The sequence below is a fragment of the Amphiura filiformis genome, chromosome 5, assembly GCF_039555335.1.
Source record: "Amphiura filiformis chromosome 5, Afil_fr2py, whole genome shotgun sequence".
NCBI classification, from domain to species: Eukaryota; Metazoa; Echinodermata; class Ophiuroidea; order Amphilepidida; family Amphiuridae; genus Amphiura; species Amphiura filiformis.
In genome coordinates, this window is record NC_092632.1 from 33678343 (window position 1) to 33699883 (window position 21541).

The window sequence follows — 21541 nt, forward strand, 5'->3', positions numbered from 1 at the left end:
TGCATTTAAGCGGCAAAGTGGATTAATGAAAATGAAAATGTAGGCAAATATGCAAATAAGCTCATTAATATTCATAAAACTATACAAGCACATCAAGCGTCCATATACTATCCCTGTACCAAGTTGATCGGTTATTGCATTTAAGCTGCAGAGTGGATTCATGAAAATATAGGCAAATTATGCAAATAGGTTCGTAATATTTATAAATATGCAAAAACATGACACAAAACTATACAGCACATCAGGCCACCATATCCTACAAAAAATGTATCACCGTACCAAGTTAGGAGTTGATCGGTTATTGTGTTAAAGCTGCAGAGTGGATTAATGTTTTGCTTTCGCCTGGACAGACAAACAACCAGGCAACAGAAATTTGAGCGATAACATAAGCCCAACATATGTGTGGGGCTAATGAGCCCCTTAATTGATAATAACTCCTAACATAAATATGTGCTACTCCCAATCCATGTGGAAAAAACAATAATCAACATCTTGTACATTTTTAGAGAATTGTCCACACATAAATAGATTGAGCATATCCAAAATAAATGATATAAAATTATTTATTTATCCTTGTATCCTACATTAAAGAACATGTATTGAAAAGATTCAGTTCCTGTGAACAATCATACAAACCACATACAAAATAATTATGTGGATAAAATAAGAAATATTCTACTTTCTGTGCAAACCTTTTAATTTTTCACCCAAGGTACTGTTTTTAAGTAATGATAGAAAAGTGTTCATTAGATGTAATAAAATATGAACTAAAACTGTTATCTACAGGTATTTTCAATTTCCTAAAGAATTAATTGCCACATGATGTCCAGTGAACATTAAATTCTGAAGGATTTCAACATTCTGGTACTACAATGATACAAATCTAATCAGTTATAGACTCATAGAGTCTTGGAAAATGTGACAAGATATCTACTGAGGTGGTCAGAAAATGACCAACTTACGTGAAAGACCTTGCATATGAGTATCTGGAAACAAAAGATGGTGTAGTGCTGTGTGTGGTGATATCAGACTCACTGTGTAAGAGATGATAGGTATGTGCATGTAAAAACATCAAACATTTTATGACCTACACTAAAGCGAATAATTATGAAGAAACTTCACTGCATTTGAGCTATTTTCATTGAATATGTGAGCTACAACTACCAGTTTCAGATTGATAAGAAATGGTCATGTAGTTAAGACACCACAAAGCATGAAATGGTGAAAGACTTGAGCTATTTCAAGTATTCATCTAACATCCACTTGTTTTTAAAATTGAATATGCAATAAAAACCAAAGAGAAGTGAATATCTAAAACCCAATTAAGACAGTGCAGCTGTTAAATGTTTAGTATTCACTTACACTACTGTGCTTTAAATGTTTCAAAAAGTTCAAAATTTTGATAGGGTGAAGAGTCAACTTTTTGCATCATCAGGACTTCTTTTTATGTAGCATAACATGCAAGTAAATGTTGCATATGCAGTGACTTTCCTTCATATCATCAGTCACAGGTGTTAAAAAAGACCAAATCATTTAAATAGAGGCCGTCAGCCTTTCGCCATCTTGTGGGTACAAATGATACGCGTGTTCAAGTGCCAGACACTGCGCGCAGGGTGCAGCTTGCCACGCAGCTGTTTTAACGCATCAACGCAGTGATTTTGCTGTTCACGCATGGAGATCGAACGACCATCGCAGCGTGTACCCACAAGATGGCGGCATATGACGTCACGCTGACGGCCTCTATTGTCGGCTTCATGAACTATCATTTTCATAGTTGAATATGATGGAACCATTACAAGGTATAGTTGCTGGCCCAAATACAATAAGAACAAATTAAACTGCCGTACTACCAGAATCACCTCACTTCAGCATCATAGACTGTTGTTGTTGGCATGATATAAAGTTGAATCGGTAGTGTTGAAATTTAACTTGGTTTCATTGTTTTATCATTTCACAAACACATGAATCTACACAATGTTAGTTTTGTCTATTTGCTTGCCAATGAAAAGGAACCATAACCAGTGAAATGATAACTTCACAGCAAAATGTTTCCCAACATAGGAATCACCTTTGGAATTATGGTACCTCCAACAAGAATTTTCTAGTTGAGGTTCATATTTCTTGTATATTAGTAGTATGACAAAATCTACGAACAGGGATGATACTAAAGATGTTTATTCAATTAACTAAGTGCTATAATGTGAATGTATGTTTTGGTTGATGATGCCAAGCGCTACATGTTTCAAGTTGAAATGCACGCATGTACCCTTATTTTGATCTAGTTAATATAATTCGAGGTTTGAGAACCAGAAAATCGTAACTCACAATGTGACGCATTGTATGTTACAGGTTTCTGGTTCTCAAACCTTGATATGTTTAATACGAACAGATCCGTTTCTTCATTTGATCTGCATTAACCATAAGGTGAATGCACAATTAACAAATGAAGATAAACTCATGATGTTATTTTCTAATGTAAACAGTAGTATTCTGATCTATTCAAAGACCTTGCAACTTCATAACCAACCAGAGCTAAATTCTTGTGACAATATCCCAAGTTGTGTCTTAGACAAGCTGTATCACCTTCCCTGTAGGCTGTTTTGCCAATGTATTAAACCACAAGGATATGACTACAACCTAGATGCGGTTAGTTGCACTAACCGTGGAGGTAGCAGATGCTCTTTAATACATGAAAATATATAAACTATTCACCTTTGCTGAGAGGCCTTGGTCTCAGGTCCCAGACAATTCCACACAAGGGCAATGCGGCCATGAAGTAAATGGGGGTGATACATAGTTATACACACCTTCAACAATACAAAATTTATTGTTACAAGAATTTGGCCCATGGTTGATATCTAACCTACATATTTTAATATGTAAGTTAAAACATTTAAAAATGTTAAGAGAACATTAGTAATGGTATGTATGGGGTTATTATTGTGCATGAAAGTTTTAAAATATGTCATAATACGACAAATTCTTGCATACTATTTGCTTGTATGGCACCTTCTTCACTCACTCATGTACCATGTAATCATCAATGTATTGTTTGGTTGGTATATTTTCAAGAGGTAACTCATAAGCTGCCAATGCAGTCTAGCTATAACTTACTTGTCTGGATATAACTTGGAATGTAGCATTTGATTACTGCTTGTCCGGCTTTCAAGGAAATTCCTGTAACAAGTGAATATACAAAAAAGTAAATGAAGATTCTGAAGGAGCCTATAAGTGCCCTGCTCCCACAAAATGAGCATTAAGTCACCATGGGACTATAGTAGATACAGTCCATTAAACAGTCTCGCGGTCGGACATCCGGGAACACTGTCCCCTTTGCACAAGCGCGTACAGAGCAACCAGCCCGACAAAGGGGAAAAGAAATTATGAAGGAAATATTGAAAGACCAAAGCATGGAGCCATCCTAACATGATATGACATAAAAATAAGGTATAAAATAAGGATTTAAAATCTGAAATATCTCAGTAAGTTATTTTGCCAACTTTAAGGCTCATTTTGTGAGAGCATGTCACATATTACATTGGTTTTCTTCTTGTTAATTGGGCCTTGTAATATTTTCACTCAAATCTGTCATACTGAGAATTTGGGTACAGTTATTTTGCTACTGGAGTACAATGTCCTGTTTGTATGTGTGATTATGCTTTTAATCTTACAAGTTTGAGCACCAGCAGAGTCATAACGCTGTTCTCAGCCAATTTGACATTCCCCTGTACTTGCTGCTAATAGTTTCAGTCTACCCGTATGAAACTCTTGGAGCTGATCCTGGTCGTGATAGTTATAATGTAGGCTGATTAGGATTCTGCACCTGTTATGCTAAATGGTTTATAAGGCAGGGGTGTGAAATGGCTTTCAAAAAAAAAGCGGAAAATTTACCAACCAGTGGGTTTCGAAAAAAATCGGAAAATGTACCTATCAAACTACAGTACAAATTCGATGCTATTCCGCGCGTATTTCAAAAGCAAAAAAATTGAAGATTATAAGCTTCCATTTCATGGCCTAAATGTGAGTGTCGCTCGACAAAATTACATTTTATGGTAGCCATGATGTATCTTCTCTTAATTCCATATGCTTTTTATGAAATCCAATGTGAAACTTCCGATGGATGGTTTGGATTGTAAATCACTTACGAACAATCACATAATTTCGTATTTCCCCACAGCGACCACGGCGCCATTTTTAACATCATCCGATGGGTGCAGTTCCAGAACAAACGTATTACACAATGAGTATGGACGAGGAATCAAAGAATATCGCGATGATGTTATGACCTGCGTTTCATGACCCGGATTCATGACCTTTCAAACATCGTTAATCTTATTTCCAGGCGTTTTATTGCAACACGTAATGCTATCAGAAGTGCACAGACACTATTTTGATTTTTGATGTTGAAATCGGTCGGAAAAATGAAAAAAGCGGATTTCCGCTCTGTAGCGGAGATTTCACAGGCCTGATAAGGTGTGTCTTGGGCTAGAGTAGTTAGTGAATTCCTGTAAAGCATGCTGACCTTGTGGGTTTATGTACCATTGCCTGTGTATGGTGCACTACAAATCACTGCACTTTTGTCTTCTTACTCACCCATATCTGTCCATAGACAATGCTGAAGGGAAAACTCTCATCCACCCTCCTCTTCTTTGGTATTCATCTTTGCTTTCAACCACAATCCTCTTATCTTCAGCAGACAGACCACCTGTTTCCTTAGTTTTCCTGCCAGAGCTAGGACGAGATGATCCACTCTTCACACTAGCGTTTCCTGCCGATTGAGGTCTCTGCCTCTGTAAAATTACAAATCATGTCTGGAATATTACACCATCACATAAATACAGTCCATATCAACAATACAATGATTAGAGAATTTATTACATTTTGCATGATCATCTTTTATTGATAAAGCAAAAATAATTTTTAACAGGGTTCTAGAAGGAAAACCAAAATACTGCTGCATTAAATATTCTTATACTAGAAGGGCGACGATTGATTTGAAGGTTTCTTAAAGATATAACCAATTTTCAATGAGAGTCTAATTCAGATCTCACACTACTATCAGTATTTGAGGTGCTAATAATTAGAACTGCATGCAAACAGCTGTGCCTACTGCCCAGTGCAAAAGCAATTGAGATGTTCCAGTTAAAATCCATAGACCCTATGGAAGACATAGTCTTAATCTACCAATCTACCAATTCAGGGTAAGTCCATTTAAAATTCACACTCCCTGTAAGGGAGATTAAGGTTGTGTCTTCCATAGGGGGTGTATAGATTTAAACTCGAACAGACCAATATTTATAAAAGCATGATATCTATCTAACATTCTAACTAGTCACGACATGTGATAAGAATTCAGCTTAGGCCAAGAAAAATACAAGGGTGTTTCTCAAACTATGTGTGCTCTTCTTTTTAGTAAAAAAAAAGCTACGCAAAATGTGGGATCACTTTTTTATTGTGTTTCTAACCAACTCTTTTTTTGTAAAAAAAAACAAAAAAAGAAAACCCAAAATGGGCTGGTCATGCAGACATATACAGAAAAACTGATTTTACATAGCTATGCACGAGAATTTGTGAGATAAAACCTTTTCTTTTCTTAGCATTACCTTCTAACTTGTATCCTTACATGATGGAAGCACCATAAGAATGAAATGTGGGTGTAGGGTGAGAAGGAATAGCTCTATGGCTGGGCTTAAGAAACAATTACATAGCCCTAAATTAATTATATAACCCAAAGGCCAAATGCTAAATGCATTGTGTTCAACCATACCATGCTTAGACACATTAGGGTAAGGATAATACAATACGCACTGCTAATGGCGACCACCAGGCCTTGATTGTTACAGATAAGTGCTACTTCTAAAATAATCACCTAAAATATTGAATGCATTTTGTTGTTTTGGTGTATACTTTACATATGGTTTATTTAAAACAAACAAATGTTTGTTTTCATACAATGGAAAGAATATTTTCAAGTGAATATTTGTTGAATGGAACAGTCCATATTTCACCTCATGAAAATATTCTTACCATTATACTCATATAAACACATTAATTATTTGTATAATATGGACTGAGTGACTATAACTTAGGTGAGGTCATGAGGGAGTGTTTGGATTTAGAATATTTAAAGATGTCTACCCTACACCTTTGTTCCATAACCATTAAGGTATAGGACATTTTTTGTTTTTGCTATAGCCCCTGAATGAAATGTATTTAATTATGTTTTTACTCACTCACGTCGCATTGTGTGTGAATTTTACATCGAAACTAATTGCTATTCTTTTTTTATGGGCATTTTAGTGTCTAAAATGGCCCAAAATGAGGGTTTTTCAATACTGCAGTCCATTTCTAATCGTCACCCCATAGACTTTACATGTAAAATAAAAAGGCTCATAACAATTTAATAGCACCTAGTTCGGATGTAAAATTCACACCAAATGCTTTTTGAGTGATTACAAAGATAATTAAATACTTTTCATGCAGGGGCTATGTGGAATTTTTTTTTAATGTATCCCTTGTACAATGAAATTTCACAATAAAATGTCCATTGGAAACAAAGGTGCCTAGCAGGTCTCATATTTTCAATGCACTTAAGGGATCTAAAATGGCGTTTATTGCGTTTCGACAGTATTTTTGTGGGACATGAGAGCACCTCAGACCTATCGAATTGCATTCTGAATCTGAAGCATGTCTTTCTGATATCAAATAATTTTCATTTTTGAAAATCACAATATAATACAAATTTTATGACAAATTATAAAAATTTGATATTTTTCAAATTTTGATATATAACAGTCCTCGAAGTAAATTATATAAATCTAATGATATATTCTTAAAGTGTATGTAGCAGGGAGGAAAAGCCGACGGTCAATTGAAAATTTTGACCTTTCATATTGAAGATATGGATTTTTTCCCAAAAAGACCTATTTTTTTTTGGTGTTTTGGGGAAAAAATCCATATCTTCAATCTGAAAGGTCAAAATTTTCAATTGATCGTCGGCTTTTCATCCCACCTACATACACTTTAAGTATAAATCATCAGATTTATAAAGTTTACTTCAAGTACTGTTAAATATCAAAAATATCAATTTTAATGATTTGCCATAAAATGTGTTTAAAATTGCTAATTTCAAAAATCAAAATTATTTGATATCAGAATGACATTCTTCGTATTCAGAATGCAATTCGATATGTCTGATGTGCTCTAATGTCCCAAAATAAATACTGTCCAAACGTTCATACCCCAGCCCTTAAGTGAAACCTGTGCCTAGACTCACCCTTAGACCTGATCCAATTCGCTCCTTCTGCTCATAGGTAGATAATATCATGCGATTATGAGGATGCATGGGATAGATGAATATGAATAAATCACAAGACAATGGATAAGACACCATGCAAACATGCACATGAAAAATAAACAGATATTGACTACAGGTTATCAATGATGATACAAAGAGACATTTGTACAAGATTGATTCTTAATATAAATTTGTTAGCTTTATGTACTAAATGTATGATTAAGATTTTTAACTCTTTTGTAGTCTCTAATGTTGATCTTTTTTTATAGATGTTACCGATCAAATAATATTGGATCCAACATGTGAGTCCTTCATGAGCAATTGCAAAATACTGCACCAATGTGCAGGATTGCTGTACACGAGGCATACAATCCTGCACAAAGTGGTAGTGCACGACTCGCATTGTGTTCATATGCCATAATGTAAACAAATGTGATAAAAATAAATAAAGATTATCAAAAGCATGTTTTTTTTTTGTTTCTTCTGAATTTTGTAGGAAATCACCAAAAAGAAAATAAGCAATCCAACATATATTGTAGCCTCAACATAATTGCATGACATTGTGTTGCACATACTGTTTCTTTAAACTGATTATAATATTTTGCAGTAAACATTTGACGAGCGCGTACTACAGTGATGTTGCAAAGTCAGAGCTAACAACGCGTACGGCGCAAAGTTCATTCATAAATCGCCTCAGCAGCCAATCAGAGACAAGTGCTTTTCAACGCAGTAAATATGTGATGTACACATAAAATACGCTCTAGTCAAAGGTTTACTGCAAAATATTATAATCGTAACGTAGCGACATAAAAGGTAACAGGTCAACAGGAATGATTGTCTGTAACTTGGTCTTGTAAATTCTAGCCACTTCACCCAAATGATAGTACTATTATTGTTTCTGTATATTTCAACTGTGGTATCTTGATTCACACATTGAATCTACAAATAAAATCTAAAAGAAATTGTTTGATTGGCATATTATAAGAAAAAAGTAGTAGGTAGGTTAGAGAGTAAGTAGGTTAGGATTTTTATATTGTTGGTCAAACCCTACTAAATCTTACACACAGGATATCATGAGATGGTTAATATGCAACTTTTCTCTATTTTTAACTTCAAATGGCCACATTATTCCATTTCTGTTGCATATCTATGGTAGGTCGTGTTACGCCATTCAAACAATTTTTTTAGGCTTAATGTTAGTTTGAGATGCATGCATTTTCTTTATCTCCTGAGCAGATAATATAGAAGAGAAATAAAGAAATAATTGAACCCCGATTAGTAATAAGAACACAAACTGCAAACCTGTTGTCTAAGAACATTGGTAGCAGCCAATTCTTGGTTGCGTTTGCTTTGTACCTTGCGCATCATTGGATCTTGAGCCATGAAACCTGTAAGTAATGGGAGAGATTAATAGCACCATTTTTGTCATTCATATAAGGTTGGCAAAATGGAACATTCTCATTTGTATATGAAGCAGTTTTATAGGAGCTGCATTTTTGTGTGTGAAGTGATAACTATTGTGATCATGATCAATAAAATATTTGAGAAGGGTTGATAAGGTTTTTACTCATTTTAAAGTATATAATAATTCTTGTTCAGGCTGGTAATAAAAGGATATAGGAATTCAGATGTCATATGTACAATGTATGTACATTGTACATGCTTTTTTCTAGTGAATACATCACTGTTCAAATTAATGCCTTTGCCCTAACCACTAACTTCAACCTTAATCACAAGTGTGGCAGGCCAATAGTATTCTATAGCTATGCTGAACTTGTATTATCTTATATCAAAGCCATTCAAATAAACACCTTTAAATTGAACAAATCTGGTGTATGTCAAAAACATTTTGGTACATGAATTACATAGGCTATCCCAGTTGAGTTGATATCTATACACCTCCAATGAAAGACATGACCTTAATTTTCCACACAGGGAGTGCAAATTTTCAATAGGGTTATAAATGGGTGACTCCATTTGAAATCTACACCCCTTTGTGTGAGATTAAGGTCATGTCTTCCACTGGGGTGCATGGATTTCAACTGGTACAGCCCAATGTCAGGAAAGTAACCGGTAGTCCTCTAATTTTGGTGGTGTTCATTCTGACTTACCAACTAAACTGAAGAGGTCTCCCAGCATGTTAGATTTTATCTTCATGTCAAGTGGCGCATCACTGAAAGTTATATTCATTGAAAAATATATTTATTATGTAAATTTCCTTAAACAAGGTCCATATGGTTTGTGCTCAGGGTTTTCATTAATGCACAATTAAAGCATAATTACACATACAACCACTTTGTGTACATACTTCTTGGAGTGTGAATTTCAAAAGGACTTACTTGAATGGGTGACTCCATTTAAAATCCATAGGCCTATATATCATGAGTTGATAGTGATCAGATATCACGAGGTTTGCGTACATGCTATCATGCAATAGCATAATCATTTAAATGCCACCAACAAGACAATTTGCTAATGGGTGAGACAGTTTTGGTCTCTAAACCCCCACACACACACACCCCCACACATTTTAAATTCTTGAGCATCCTGGCGAAAAACAAAGTTGGGTCAACAATTCAGTAAAATTGAGATACATAATGTTAAAAAAAGTCTTCCAAAATAAAATATTACCCGCTGGGCAAGGTGTTCAGCGGAAAAAATAACAATTGAATGGGTACAAAAAATTGAATATACCATTTCAGCAAAATGCTTAAAGGAAACCATGCTTGTACCCCTTCACCAAGATGCTTAAAGAAAACCCTGCTTGTGCTGTAAATAAATGTTTAATGACATTATGTGTAGTCAAAGTCCTTTTTTTCCTTGAATTTTGTCAGTTTTATTTTGAGTTCATGCAAAGGATTATTATCTTGAATCAAAAACAAACTTTCTCAGTACTCCCTGAAAGCAAACAAACAAATCTATGGGAAGGTGGATTAACGCATATGATTTGATATGTCCAATATTTAATTTATAGATATTGTACACATCAATCTACACTATAAGCTGGTGCATATTTTCAGATATGAACGAAAACTATTCCTACAGCTACAAGCATTAAATTAAAAGCAAAAAGGTGAACATATATTGAGTGATGAAATATTGATACATACCATGCAAGGGATGGAGACAAGTTGACTTCAAGAACCCAGGGTTTCAGGTTCTCATCAATAAGAATATCAAAACCATATAATTCTATATAGGAAAGAAACAGGTGTTTCAAACATATTATAAACAGTTGATCCTATGGTGAACAAGCAACAACATAAAGCCATGCAGGCTTTGGTCACAGCCTAATAACAGCTACAGGTCATTCACTAACTGGCAAAGTCCAAGGATCATCTCTATACACATATAGGAGGAAAATTACAGATGTTCTTAACCCTAACGCCCTAGTTCCTTTTGGGGGACGCGGGTCTAGCTTGGCCGGTCAAGCTTTCCATCACCATATGACTGTTCGCATGATGACGCAATCGTATCATGTGGGATACCTGCCTGTGAATATGCTTTGTGAATTGGGATTTTTTGACGTTTGGAACAGTTAGGGTAATGAGAGCCAATCGTTCCATGAGTGCAACTGATGAAACTGCTACGCTCATATCACTTAATTTTTGCGACTTTTGAAGGCACGCAGTACTCTATAGTGTAAACGCATGTGCACGATTTGTTAAACTTGGTCAATAGAATGATCAACCTTCATGAATATGCAAGAATTCTCATTGCAAGGAAACACTGGACTTTGTCAGTTGTTGAGCTATTAGTCCCTGCTTTATCTTTGGGGTTGGTGTTTTCTGATCAATAAATTGCATATTCAAGCCTCACAAAGGTTGATGAACAAAGCACTTCACTTATCAGCGCAATACTATTTGAGCAGTTGTGTTGCATGATGGGATGTGGTTGATCCTCATTTGGTACGCATAGTAAGCCATGGTGACCATGTTACCAAACACCATATTTGCATATTGAAGATACCCTTAATTTGCATTTATATTACATTAAGAATATCCATCATAAAAATTTTTCCAGCTATCTCACATAATTTGGGATGGGGTTCATCCTCATTTGGTACGCATAGTAAGCCATGGTGACCATGTTACCAAACACCATATTTGCATATTGAAGATACCCTTAATTTGAATTTATATTACATTAAGAATATCCATCATAAAATTTTTTCCAGCTATCTCACACAATTTGGGATGGGGTTGATTCTCATTTGGTACGCATAGTAAGCCATGGTGACCATGTTACCAAACACCATATTTGCATATTGAAGATACCCTTAATTTGCATTTGCAATACATTAAGAATATCCATCATAAAAGTTTTTCCAGCTATCTCACAAAATTTGGGAGGGGGTTGATTCTCATTTGGTATGCATAGCAAGCCATGGTGACCATGTTACCAAATACCATATTTATATATTGAAGGTATCCTCAATTTGCATATGCAATACATTAAGAATACCCATCACAAAAGTTTTTCCAGCTATCTCACAAAATTTGGCTAACTTCTTAATTAAAAAACAAAACAAAAAACACTGGATTTATTGATGGGCCTATCCTAGTGGATCCAACCTCAAGACGAAGATCTTCATAGTGCACTGCCAAAACTACAAGACTGTACAATGCCATATCAACAAGGCTGTACACTTTACAGATGGTCACTGATAATGATGGCCCAAATCATTAAATAACCCATTCCAGGTACATGCAATTCAAAATCAGTGCAAGTCCTAATCAGTTTACATAAATTATTGCAGGCAAGGTTAGAAGTAAGTTCCTTGTCCAGGAGAACTCGCTCAATTTTCCCACGAAAACAGAAATTGACACTGTGGGGATACCATCATGCACCTAGTCAGTAAACTTACCAAAACAGTTGCCCCTATGCGGCATGAACATCTTACAAGCAGTGGCCACTGGCATCTCAGCACACAGTAAGGTTTTGATGATGCAATCTTCTATTCTCTGCACAAGAACTGCAACATACAACATAATAAGAATGTTAATAATAAAATCAATAAAAGTAATAATAGTAATGACTGCAGAGAATATTTGTTGTTTGTATATTCATCACAGTACAATAATGTGATTACATTTGTCAGTAACAAGTAGGTCTAATTCTTAAATTTTACATATAACATCAAACATATTTAACACAAGCTGAAGACAAGTAACAAAACAAAATATTTGAATTTGATCTTTGATTATGATCACAAGACTGACCAAAGTATGACTGCATATTTTTATAAGCATTTCAAAAACTAACTCTCTATCTTGAATGAAAATCAACAGCATCTGAATAATGTCTGGTGTTCTAGTATTGGCATCATATTTCTTAAAGTATGCCCTCTGTTGGAATTAATCTCACTGTACAGTTTTTCATGAGTGGCAGTACACAACTACTGCAGCCAGTACCCCACTACTGTTGCCAGTACCAGTAATTCACAATGTATTTTTCAAGGAATTAAAATGTTGCTTGTTTTCTATATGTCTTTTCCATTTTTTTTTTTAAAGATTCAAATGCATCCAACTAAGGAAATAATAATAATTGTTTATTTTGAACAAAGGTTCAACCATAAAACCCTACAAACAAAAGAATTATGTCAAGGCCAAATTAAAAGTGCAATCATTATGATGGCTTCAATCCCACCTGCCAGGTTAAATGGGGGCACCCTTGCAGAACCAGCATGGTGTAACTTGTTTACGGACCAAATCACCCCCGCTTTTTGCCAGGGCAAAGCAAGTCAATTGGCATTTGGGTATTGAAGCCATGCCTCACCTCTAATATCTCTGCCCTGTTTCTTGATATATCTCAACATTGCACCAAGAGTCCATTTGTTACCATAGTCTTCTACCATTGCATCATTGGATCTGTGAAAAGACCATAAAGATTTCTATGTTACAGGGACTACCAGAGATTTTCTGTACACAATGTAAAATTTAATGCTTCAACAACATGATCAAAATGCATACAAAAGCCAATAAAATCACAAAATAGCTCAATGCTGATTTCATAACATTGCAAATAATTTGTTCTGTACTTACAGTAAGTGTTAATTGGTTATTCCATTTAAAATCCACACTACCCCTGTGGAAGATTGTTGAAATATCTTCCACAGAGGGAGTATGAATTTGTAATGGAATGAGGAGATTAGGCAGCTCCATTTGAATTTCATACACCCTCTGAGAATTATTCACCCTGAAACTTCCACAGGAGAGCGAGTTTCAAATGGAGCTGCCTAATGTGTTCATTCCATTTGAATTTCATACTCCCCCTGTGGGGGATATTTCCAAAATCTTCCTTAGGGGTAGTGTTGATTTAAAATCATGGAATAGCCCGATGGCCATCCCAAGCATTGACCCTTTAACCACGATTTCCAAATTTGGTAGCATCACTTGCACAAGACATCGAGGGGTAAGTACACAAAGGCCCCATCTGCAATAGCTGCCAGGTATCATAGCTTTAGATGTGTGCAATATTATGCAGTGTCTATAGGGCAGCTATTGCACATAAGGCTTTCTTGTACTAACCCCTTGAAAGTACATACAAAATTACACAAGGAAGAATAATCCATATTTCTGTATTCACCAGTACCTAATCCTTTTCCTTGAATTGGGAAAACAAGCCATTTTAACTGGTGGAAAATTACACCCCCCCCCCCAAAAAAGAATTATGTTGATTTTGCCCAATTAAGGTCTTACAGTAAAATAATCACTTCCATGAAAGACACAATACAATATGTGTTACAAAAGTGAATGTCTGCTTATTAACCTTTTATATACTTCAAATTCTAAAAATGTGATTATACTTTGAACAGTAAACCAGTAGTGGTAGAGTTGGTTCAGTATCTTGTGGAAATTATTAATTGTCCAACCAATGAGCCACATCATCCAGAACTCCTGCTTCTCCAAGTATCTCATTTTCTGTGTCAGGGGACTTGGAAGTGTGTGCAGCCTATACAATTCTTTAACTTTTATGTAGTCCGACGAGTAGGACCTTTTATTTCTAAGTTACCAGACTATACACATTTCACACTATGATCACTATCTCACATGGCACAAGAAAGACGAATCGCGAAAAGTCCAGTGACCGCGCCCCCAAAATAAAAAGGTCCTACAATATTCGTTGTTGGTGTACCGGAATTTCGGTACAAGTTAACTTGACACCAGTGGTGACATCACAATTTGACGACCAATAGAAAATCCCCAACTTTTTGTTTGACAGGCGACGGTTAAAATCTGAGACAAATTATGCCGAGGGGCTTCCAATTGCGTAACTGGAATTATCAGCCAGACACCTTAGTCCCCGGGTCTCCCTCCGAGGTCAGTCACGATGCACACCCCAACCGCAAAACTAGCATGTCCATGGCAATGGACTGACCCTGAAGTTGTACACACAATTTTAAAACAAACACCTTTCCTTGCAATCAATACCACTTTCTGAAACTACAGAATTTGTTTAATTCAATAAGCTTATTCCTATTCACCTGACATTCACTGATATTTGGGTCTTAAATCCTCTGAAAATGTTGACTTTGCATGTCGACAGGGATCCTGTAAATGTATTCATGGTACTAAAATAAGGCAAAAGTAGCTGCATGATCCCTGATTTGGCAAATTACTTTCAAAGTTCGGCCGCCGGTGAAGCCCAGGTCGCCATTCTGGGTCGCCATTTTCCCCTCAAACTACTGGCAATAAATCTATGAAAATATCCAAAATACAGTTTTAACAATTTCTACCTCCAAACTATGCATGTAGGGATTTTAAATATTTTAGTTTTAATTTTTTTTCACTAGTTTTGCTTGTTTATTTCTGTTCAGGGACCTCTTGTTTAGTTGTTTACTTCTAATTACCATATGAATGGGAAATTGTTTTGGAATGTTACATTTACCTGACGGGGGTGATATATTTTATTATTACCGATAATTCTATAAAAATGGGGAAAATATGCATTTATAATTATATATTTTTAATTAAAGTAATTCCATGATGGTTTTAAAATTATTATGACTAATTACTAGTTCTCATCAAATTAGAATTGTGATGGAAAATGAATGTAAACATACTTAAATCTGCAAAACACCCCTGGGAAAGCAGCTACAGTGGTAGAATCAATGGGGTTTCCCAATTTTTAATTACGGTATTGCTCAGGTGCGTGCGGGAAGATGACTTTCAGATGAGGTACCTTATTTTGTAATTCCTTTTCACACAATAAATAACTTCAAGATTTATTTTGTGTTTACTAAGAAATTCTCAGGGGTTGGAAATATTCTTCAAACTTATTTTATTGGAAAAAGACTTCCAATATTATTTGCTATTCTGTGCAATGCAGTGATGATTTCCGGGATGATTTGTGTTTTCTTTTCTTCCATGATCATCGTGATCGATCCATTTTTTTTTTTTTTCGCCCGGATTTCCCACGAGGCATAAATATTTCTCTGGAAGGAGCTTCGCAAATTCATCACTTTTTCCCATCTTTCATGAAGTCATGGTCAAGGCAAAACAGAATTTAGAAAAAAAAGCGCCGTATTCAAACCATGGAAGAAAGATCTTTTAATATCTCAGTACATGTTGATGTTCATTTCTCAAACAAGATAAGAAAATGAAGCGAACAACTCAGTAGTAGAAACAAAATTTAAATATTCATTTCAACTTATTTTTATATTCTGACAAAAAGTGAATAGGCCTATATAAAGATCTTATCTCGTAGGCTACATGTTGATGTTCATTTCTCAAACAAGGTAAGAAAATAATGAAGCAAACAACTCGCAGTAAAAACAACATTTTAAATATTCATTTCAACTTGTTTTTATATCTGACAAATTTAGGTATTATGGTCTCAGCTTTTTGGAAACCAAAAATACCCGCGTCAAATTTTCAAAAATGCCAAAATAATTCATTATTTTCAAAGTAGGCCCTATCGGTGTTTTCACTAGTGAAACATAGGCCTATATTTTTTATTGTAAAACATATACCTATTCATAACTTGGAAGCAAAACCAGGCTCTTTTCTAGTCCTTTACCCATATAAAAAACCTGTTTATAAATCACATGTATGAGTTCGGCTCAACACGCATTTTAGGTCAATATTATGAAATCTGATGAAATAATGAAAAATAAAAAATGAAAAAGTCACCTCACCAACCTGGAAAAAAAAGTGACGATAAAAAATCGCAATATTATAAATGGTTAAATACAACATAATTAAATCAAATGTTTAAAACACACATGCAGGCTGAATCCAAAATTGTAAACTTGATCTATATAAAACCTAGATCACACGTGCTGCGCTCCAAGGTTGGTATCGGCATAGACCCTGGAAGACCATCACTGACCGAGATGAGTGATATACACAACAGGTGGTCGCTGCCATATCCAGTGGGCGTGACTTTTGGAAGGGTTATTCCATATTTGGGGTGATTACATCATGGTTTCATATTGCAAGCAGTGACCAGTTTTCAACCAACGTGGGGAAAGCGGACGTTTATTGTAGGACCTTTTTTCGGGAGGATAGTGGACTTTTGTGGTTAATCTTTCTTGAGCGATCAGAGTTAGAGTATAGTTGGTAAACTAAGAAAAAAACAGGTCCTACTCGTCGGACTACTTTTATGTTACAATTGTCCATGGTACTGGGTGAGATAGGGGATTGGTTGTTAACTTATTTCTCTTAAAACCATGGTACTGATACAGTGTTCTTAGAATGGAGTTTATGACAAAGTAACCTCACTCCTTTGAGTAAATGACTCTCTCAAGTCAATGACTCTTGAATCAAAATAACTCCTTTGAGTCAATGACTCCTTTGAGTCAATGACTCCTTTGAGTCAATGACTCCTTTGAGTCAATGACTCCTTTGAGCCAACACACTTACTTGACAAAATCTTGACTTTTCTTATTAATGCTGTAGTTGGTGAGATGCATACATTGATTCTTTATCGTTCTATTGGATGTACTATATTGCACTGTAGCAAACCTGTAAAGAAATGATTAACAATATGCAGTAAATCAGACAGGAAAACAAATCCTAGCCATTACACATGTATACTTTCTGGTACCGTAAGCTACATCTGTTTCCGCATCAATATGAACTTCTCTTGTGCATGCAGACTTGAATACACACACACTATAATGCACTTACAAGAAACACACTCACTACACTATCATTTCCCATATGCATATCCAAGTGCCATGTAGACAGTTGCTATTATTGATGCGGATTCAGGGAGTGCACAATTAAATGATGTGGATCTCGCTTTTGTGTAGAGCCGCCCAATGAATGCACTTTATTTTGTTTATATCATTTTAATTTCTGAAACATGACTGAAATGTCTCCTCACCTTGCTAGTCCCTCTTCATATATATATGCCCTGAGTGGATCATAGCTTGTCACAGCTACGTAAATTCTACAGTCAAACTTAAAACCTGCCAGAGAAGAAAAGATGTAACATGTGATTCAAAATCCTTTGATCCTAATAGTAAAAATAATTTGTAGTACTGTTTCAAAACATGTCAAAATATGGTGTGTGCTAATTGAAATGACAAGGTGGTACAGATATGTGAATAAAACTACAATATTCGGAAAGGTCCTTCAGCATTGTCCGACTGCTTATCGCGCAACAAGAACTAATTCACACGATGCTATGCAGCTTGAACGGCAAATGAGGTGCTGATGCGACGATGACGCGATTCAATTAGTCAATCAGAACCCAGCGTCCGTGTTTACGCTGTAAATAGCGCCAAATCGGCAGACCGCTAAAGAACCTTGCTGCAACTATTAACAAAGAAAATATCAAACTAAACAAGGTTTGGTTAAATCACTTGTAAGATTTCAGGGATGTGTTTCACTAAACATTATGTAAGTCTCAAAATTCATTGTTATCTATGACGTATCATGTTGTATTTTACAAAAGAGATTTCATAATGGATAGGGATGCATCGGTAAAGTTAGGATGAGTGAAGAGCACTTGTAACTTTAAGATGAGTTACCTGAGATACGATGATAGTGAAATACAGCCCTGCCTGGTTGGAGGGAACTCTAATATGCACATCTATTACATGGGATGTATACTTGTGCTCATATCACTACCTGGTTAATAAGCCAGAACCATTGTCAAGTGCACAGATAGAAGAAAATATATACTATAGCACTTCTACAACTTTGAGGAAGTTTCTTCAACATTGGTACAAATTATTTTGTGGGTGCATATCAAATCAAATCAACTTTATTTGAGGAGGAGGGTCCATTTTGTAAAAAGTTGCTCAAATCAGGTCCGCATGTGATTTGCAAGGTATGAGGACAAGAGGTGCAAAATTATGTAGTAAATAAGGTTCTTACCCATAGAACTTTTTTGGGCTTTTGGGTTTGAGGTGGTGAGTTGAATTGTGAGGTGATTTAATATTGAGTTATCTTCAAGTGATTTTGTAATTGTGAACTAATGTGCTGACAGAAGCAATGCATTATAGCCTGATTGAAGTTATTATCTATTCCAAATCCAGTGACACCTCATTAATTTCTCTGGAACTTTGGATGTATTGAAATGGTATTAGTCTTTAACTTAGAAATGCCCCTATAGTGAACATTTGTCCCAATCCTACCAAGAAACAATATGCATGAGATGTCACTGGAGTTGGAACAGATAATAATAGGATATCAATGACTGATTTTGGCAATTCGGATGGTTTATATTTAATATAGCAGGGGTTCAAAAAATTAGTGGTGGACAGGATGGGTTTGGCCCGCGGGCTGCCTGTTAAGACTTGTGCAACAGAAAAACATGGTGTTTTAAACATCCTGTTAATAAACTAATACAGATTGTATGTTATCAAACTTATGGATAGTGATGTCGTAGCTGTGTAAGAATGAATATCATTTACTTGTGATGGTGTATGGCAAACTAAAGCAAAGTTAGCTGTTGCGATGGTGTAATAAACTTGAACTTGAACTTGTGTATTATAGTACAACTAATTCTGGAGCTAATTTAAGCTTCCCTGAGTCCGCTACTTGTGGTGTTAAAAGCACAAGTTTTAAAATGCTGATGCATGTACGCTCATTGCTCACATAGAATATATGACACACAGGCATCTACGATATATTTTGAGGTTTTGATATAATTGACTCATGAAAGCTAAATAGGCTATTCAACTTGACATCTAATACCCCTATGGAAGACATGATGTTAATCTCTAACACAGAGAGTATAGACTGAATTCAAATAACCCTGTTTGAAATTCAAGAGTAAGGCCATGTCTTCCATAGGGGGTGTATGGATGTCAACTAGAATAGCCCAATATTGCTGTGATGGTGCATGCTGATGCTACTCAAAAGCTAGTTAGAAATGGTGCAAGCAAGCAAGCAAACAAAAAAAATCTACACTGCAAGCTTAAAACTCACCGTCAATTAGCATAGGATTGTCTAAGTACCTACACACTAAGAGGTTGGCATTTAGGGGGAGATTCTGAGGCTATAAGCAACACAAAAGACAAACAGATGCATGTTGATTATTAACGTTGCATTTGGTGTTACACTTACCATCAATTAATAAAGGATTTGCAAGGTACTTGGAAACAATGTAATTGTCATCTAGACGTAGATTTTGAGGCTAAAGAAGAAAGCAAATCACACATTATTAAGATCAACCCCAGGTATTATACTCGGCTAACTTAAGACCCCTTGCGTCTACAAGAAATTCGCCACATTGGATTGTTGCTTTAGAAAACTTACTTCTATACTTCTGTACTTCTATTTTGTTTGTTTTTTAGTTTTGTTCATTTTGTTTGGCAAAGAAGGAATTCTCTATTCCTTTGAACAATAATTAACATCTATTAAAGTAGCATCGAGAGCATTACAAAGATTTGCTTACTACCTGCACAATCTCATTGTACACTGTTTCTAAAAACAAGTATACAGCCAAATCAAAGTTTACAAAACATTATGGCATTTAACAATATGGACATACAGTATTTTCAATTCATCAGGTGACATGCAATATGATTAAATTTCATGCATGCCTCAAAATAAGCGAAAATTTCTTGGGGCAATTTGGGCCCTCAAGTTGATCTCTTTGAGGACTGTAATAAATTTCCAAATGTTTTAAAGGAATGAATGGATAAAGTATACTGAGCTGCTTGTTTTCATCTAATCTGTTCCATCATGACTAAACTTACATGATTTATAAGAAAGATACCCCTTCCTCTTGATGATGCTACTGGTTTCACTATCCAAGTACCCCTTTCTTTCAAATGTGCAGCTGAAAAGATAAACATCAAAAGCAACAAAATGAATTGTTGGTGATCATTACTTCTGTTGTGCTTACTTTATCAGGGTCACCCTACTGATCAGTGTTGTACTTCTGTTGTGCCTACTTTAGTAGGCCCGCTTTAATTTGTAGCCATATAAAGCATGTTTGCATTTATTACATGAGGGTTAAAGTAGAACATATACTCATTGTTATGGAAAATTGATTTCTATCTGTTCACTGCAACATTTTCCCCCAATCATTTTCAACAAGGGTGATTGGAAAATATATTCAGCTCAAAATCAGGCACAATCTTAGTTTCTGTTCTTGAATAATGGCCAAATAGGATTAAAATGTGACCTTTGGGGAAATGCTGGTGACTGAAAGTTATCAAATTTCCAAGAAAAAAAAACACGCTCTTAAAATTATTTTTGAGTTGTTTTTCCTCCCCTGTCAGATGATATTTCCTTTTAGGTAATGGCCTAATTTTTCAACAAAATTCAGTTGTCAAATTTGAATTTGCAGGTGTGCTTCCTAGCGGTCACTGCGGAAATCAATTTATCAGTTGCAGTAATCACAAGTTGAAGGCAACTCCCTCATGTGACTGTACTAACTAACATGACCAATCCACACTTAGTTGAAGCAAACCAGACATTAAAACTGGAGCAAATTTGTATACTTGCAAAAGTTGCCTTTAACCCTAACCCAACTAGGACTCACTAAAGCTCACTATTAAAACCACTCTGCATGCATGCATTCCACGGGACTTGATGACGCAATCAGACCAAGTCATATACACCCAGGGAATCGTTGGCCAGGCCAACGTCACCTGTGTAGCTACATGCTGGGGATCCTCTGCGTGGCATGCGAGGGGTCCGAGGTTCGAATCCCGGGGGTGCCAAGTGACTTTCCTCTTTATCTTCTCTCCTTTTTCGTTCCTTCTTTCCCTTCCGATAGCCAAAAAACCACGGGTAGGGTTAGGGTTAGTGACCATGCATGTTTTTCCTATATGCC

The 21541-nt window shown here is 35.7% G+C and overlaps 1 protein-coding gene across 9 annotated transcripts in view; it reads right to left on the minus strand.

Annotated features, from left to right (window-relative positions):
- LOC140153011 (tubulin polyglutamylase TTLL5-like) overlaps positions 1-21541 on the minus strand; it is a 181574-nt gene that overhangs the window by 83213 nt on the left and 76820 nt on the right. For 4 of the 9 annotated variants that reach the window (XM_072175591.1, XM_072175586.1, XM_072175588.1 and 1 more), the window contains exons 8-20: positions 20457-20539; positions 19684-19753; positions 17630-17714; positions 17164-17265; positions 13076-13167; positions 12165-12272; positions 10408-10489; positions 9409-9470; positions 8600-8685; positions 7277-7303; positions 4594-4790; positions 3115-3177; positions 963-1034 (exon numbers count right to left, since the gene is read on the minus strand). In XM_072175591.1, coding sequence (XP_072031692.1) covers positions 963-1034; positions 3115-3177; positions 4594-4790; positions 7277-7303; positions 8600-8685; positions 9409-9470; positions 10408-10489; positions 12165-12272; positions 13076-13167; positions 17164-17265; positions 17630-17714; positions 19684-19753; positions 20457-20539 — 1129 coding nt within the window. Of the gene's footprint in view, positions 1-962; positions 1035-3114; positions 3178-4593; positions 4791-7276; positions 7304-8599; positions 8686-9408; positions 9471-10407; positions 10490-12164; positions 12273-13075; positions 13168-17163; positions 17266-17629; positions 17715-19683; positions 19754-19821; positions 19892-20456; positions 20540-21541 lie in introns of all 9 variants that reach the window. The other 5 variants (XM_072175587.1, XM_072175595.1, XM_072175590.1 and 2 more) reach the window with 4 other exon arrangements.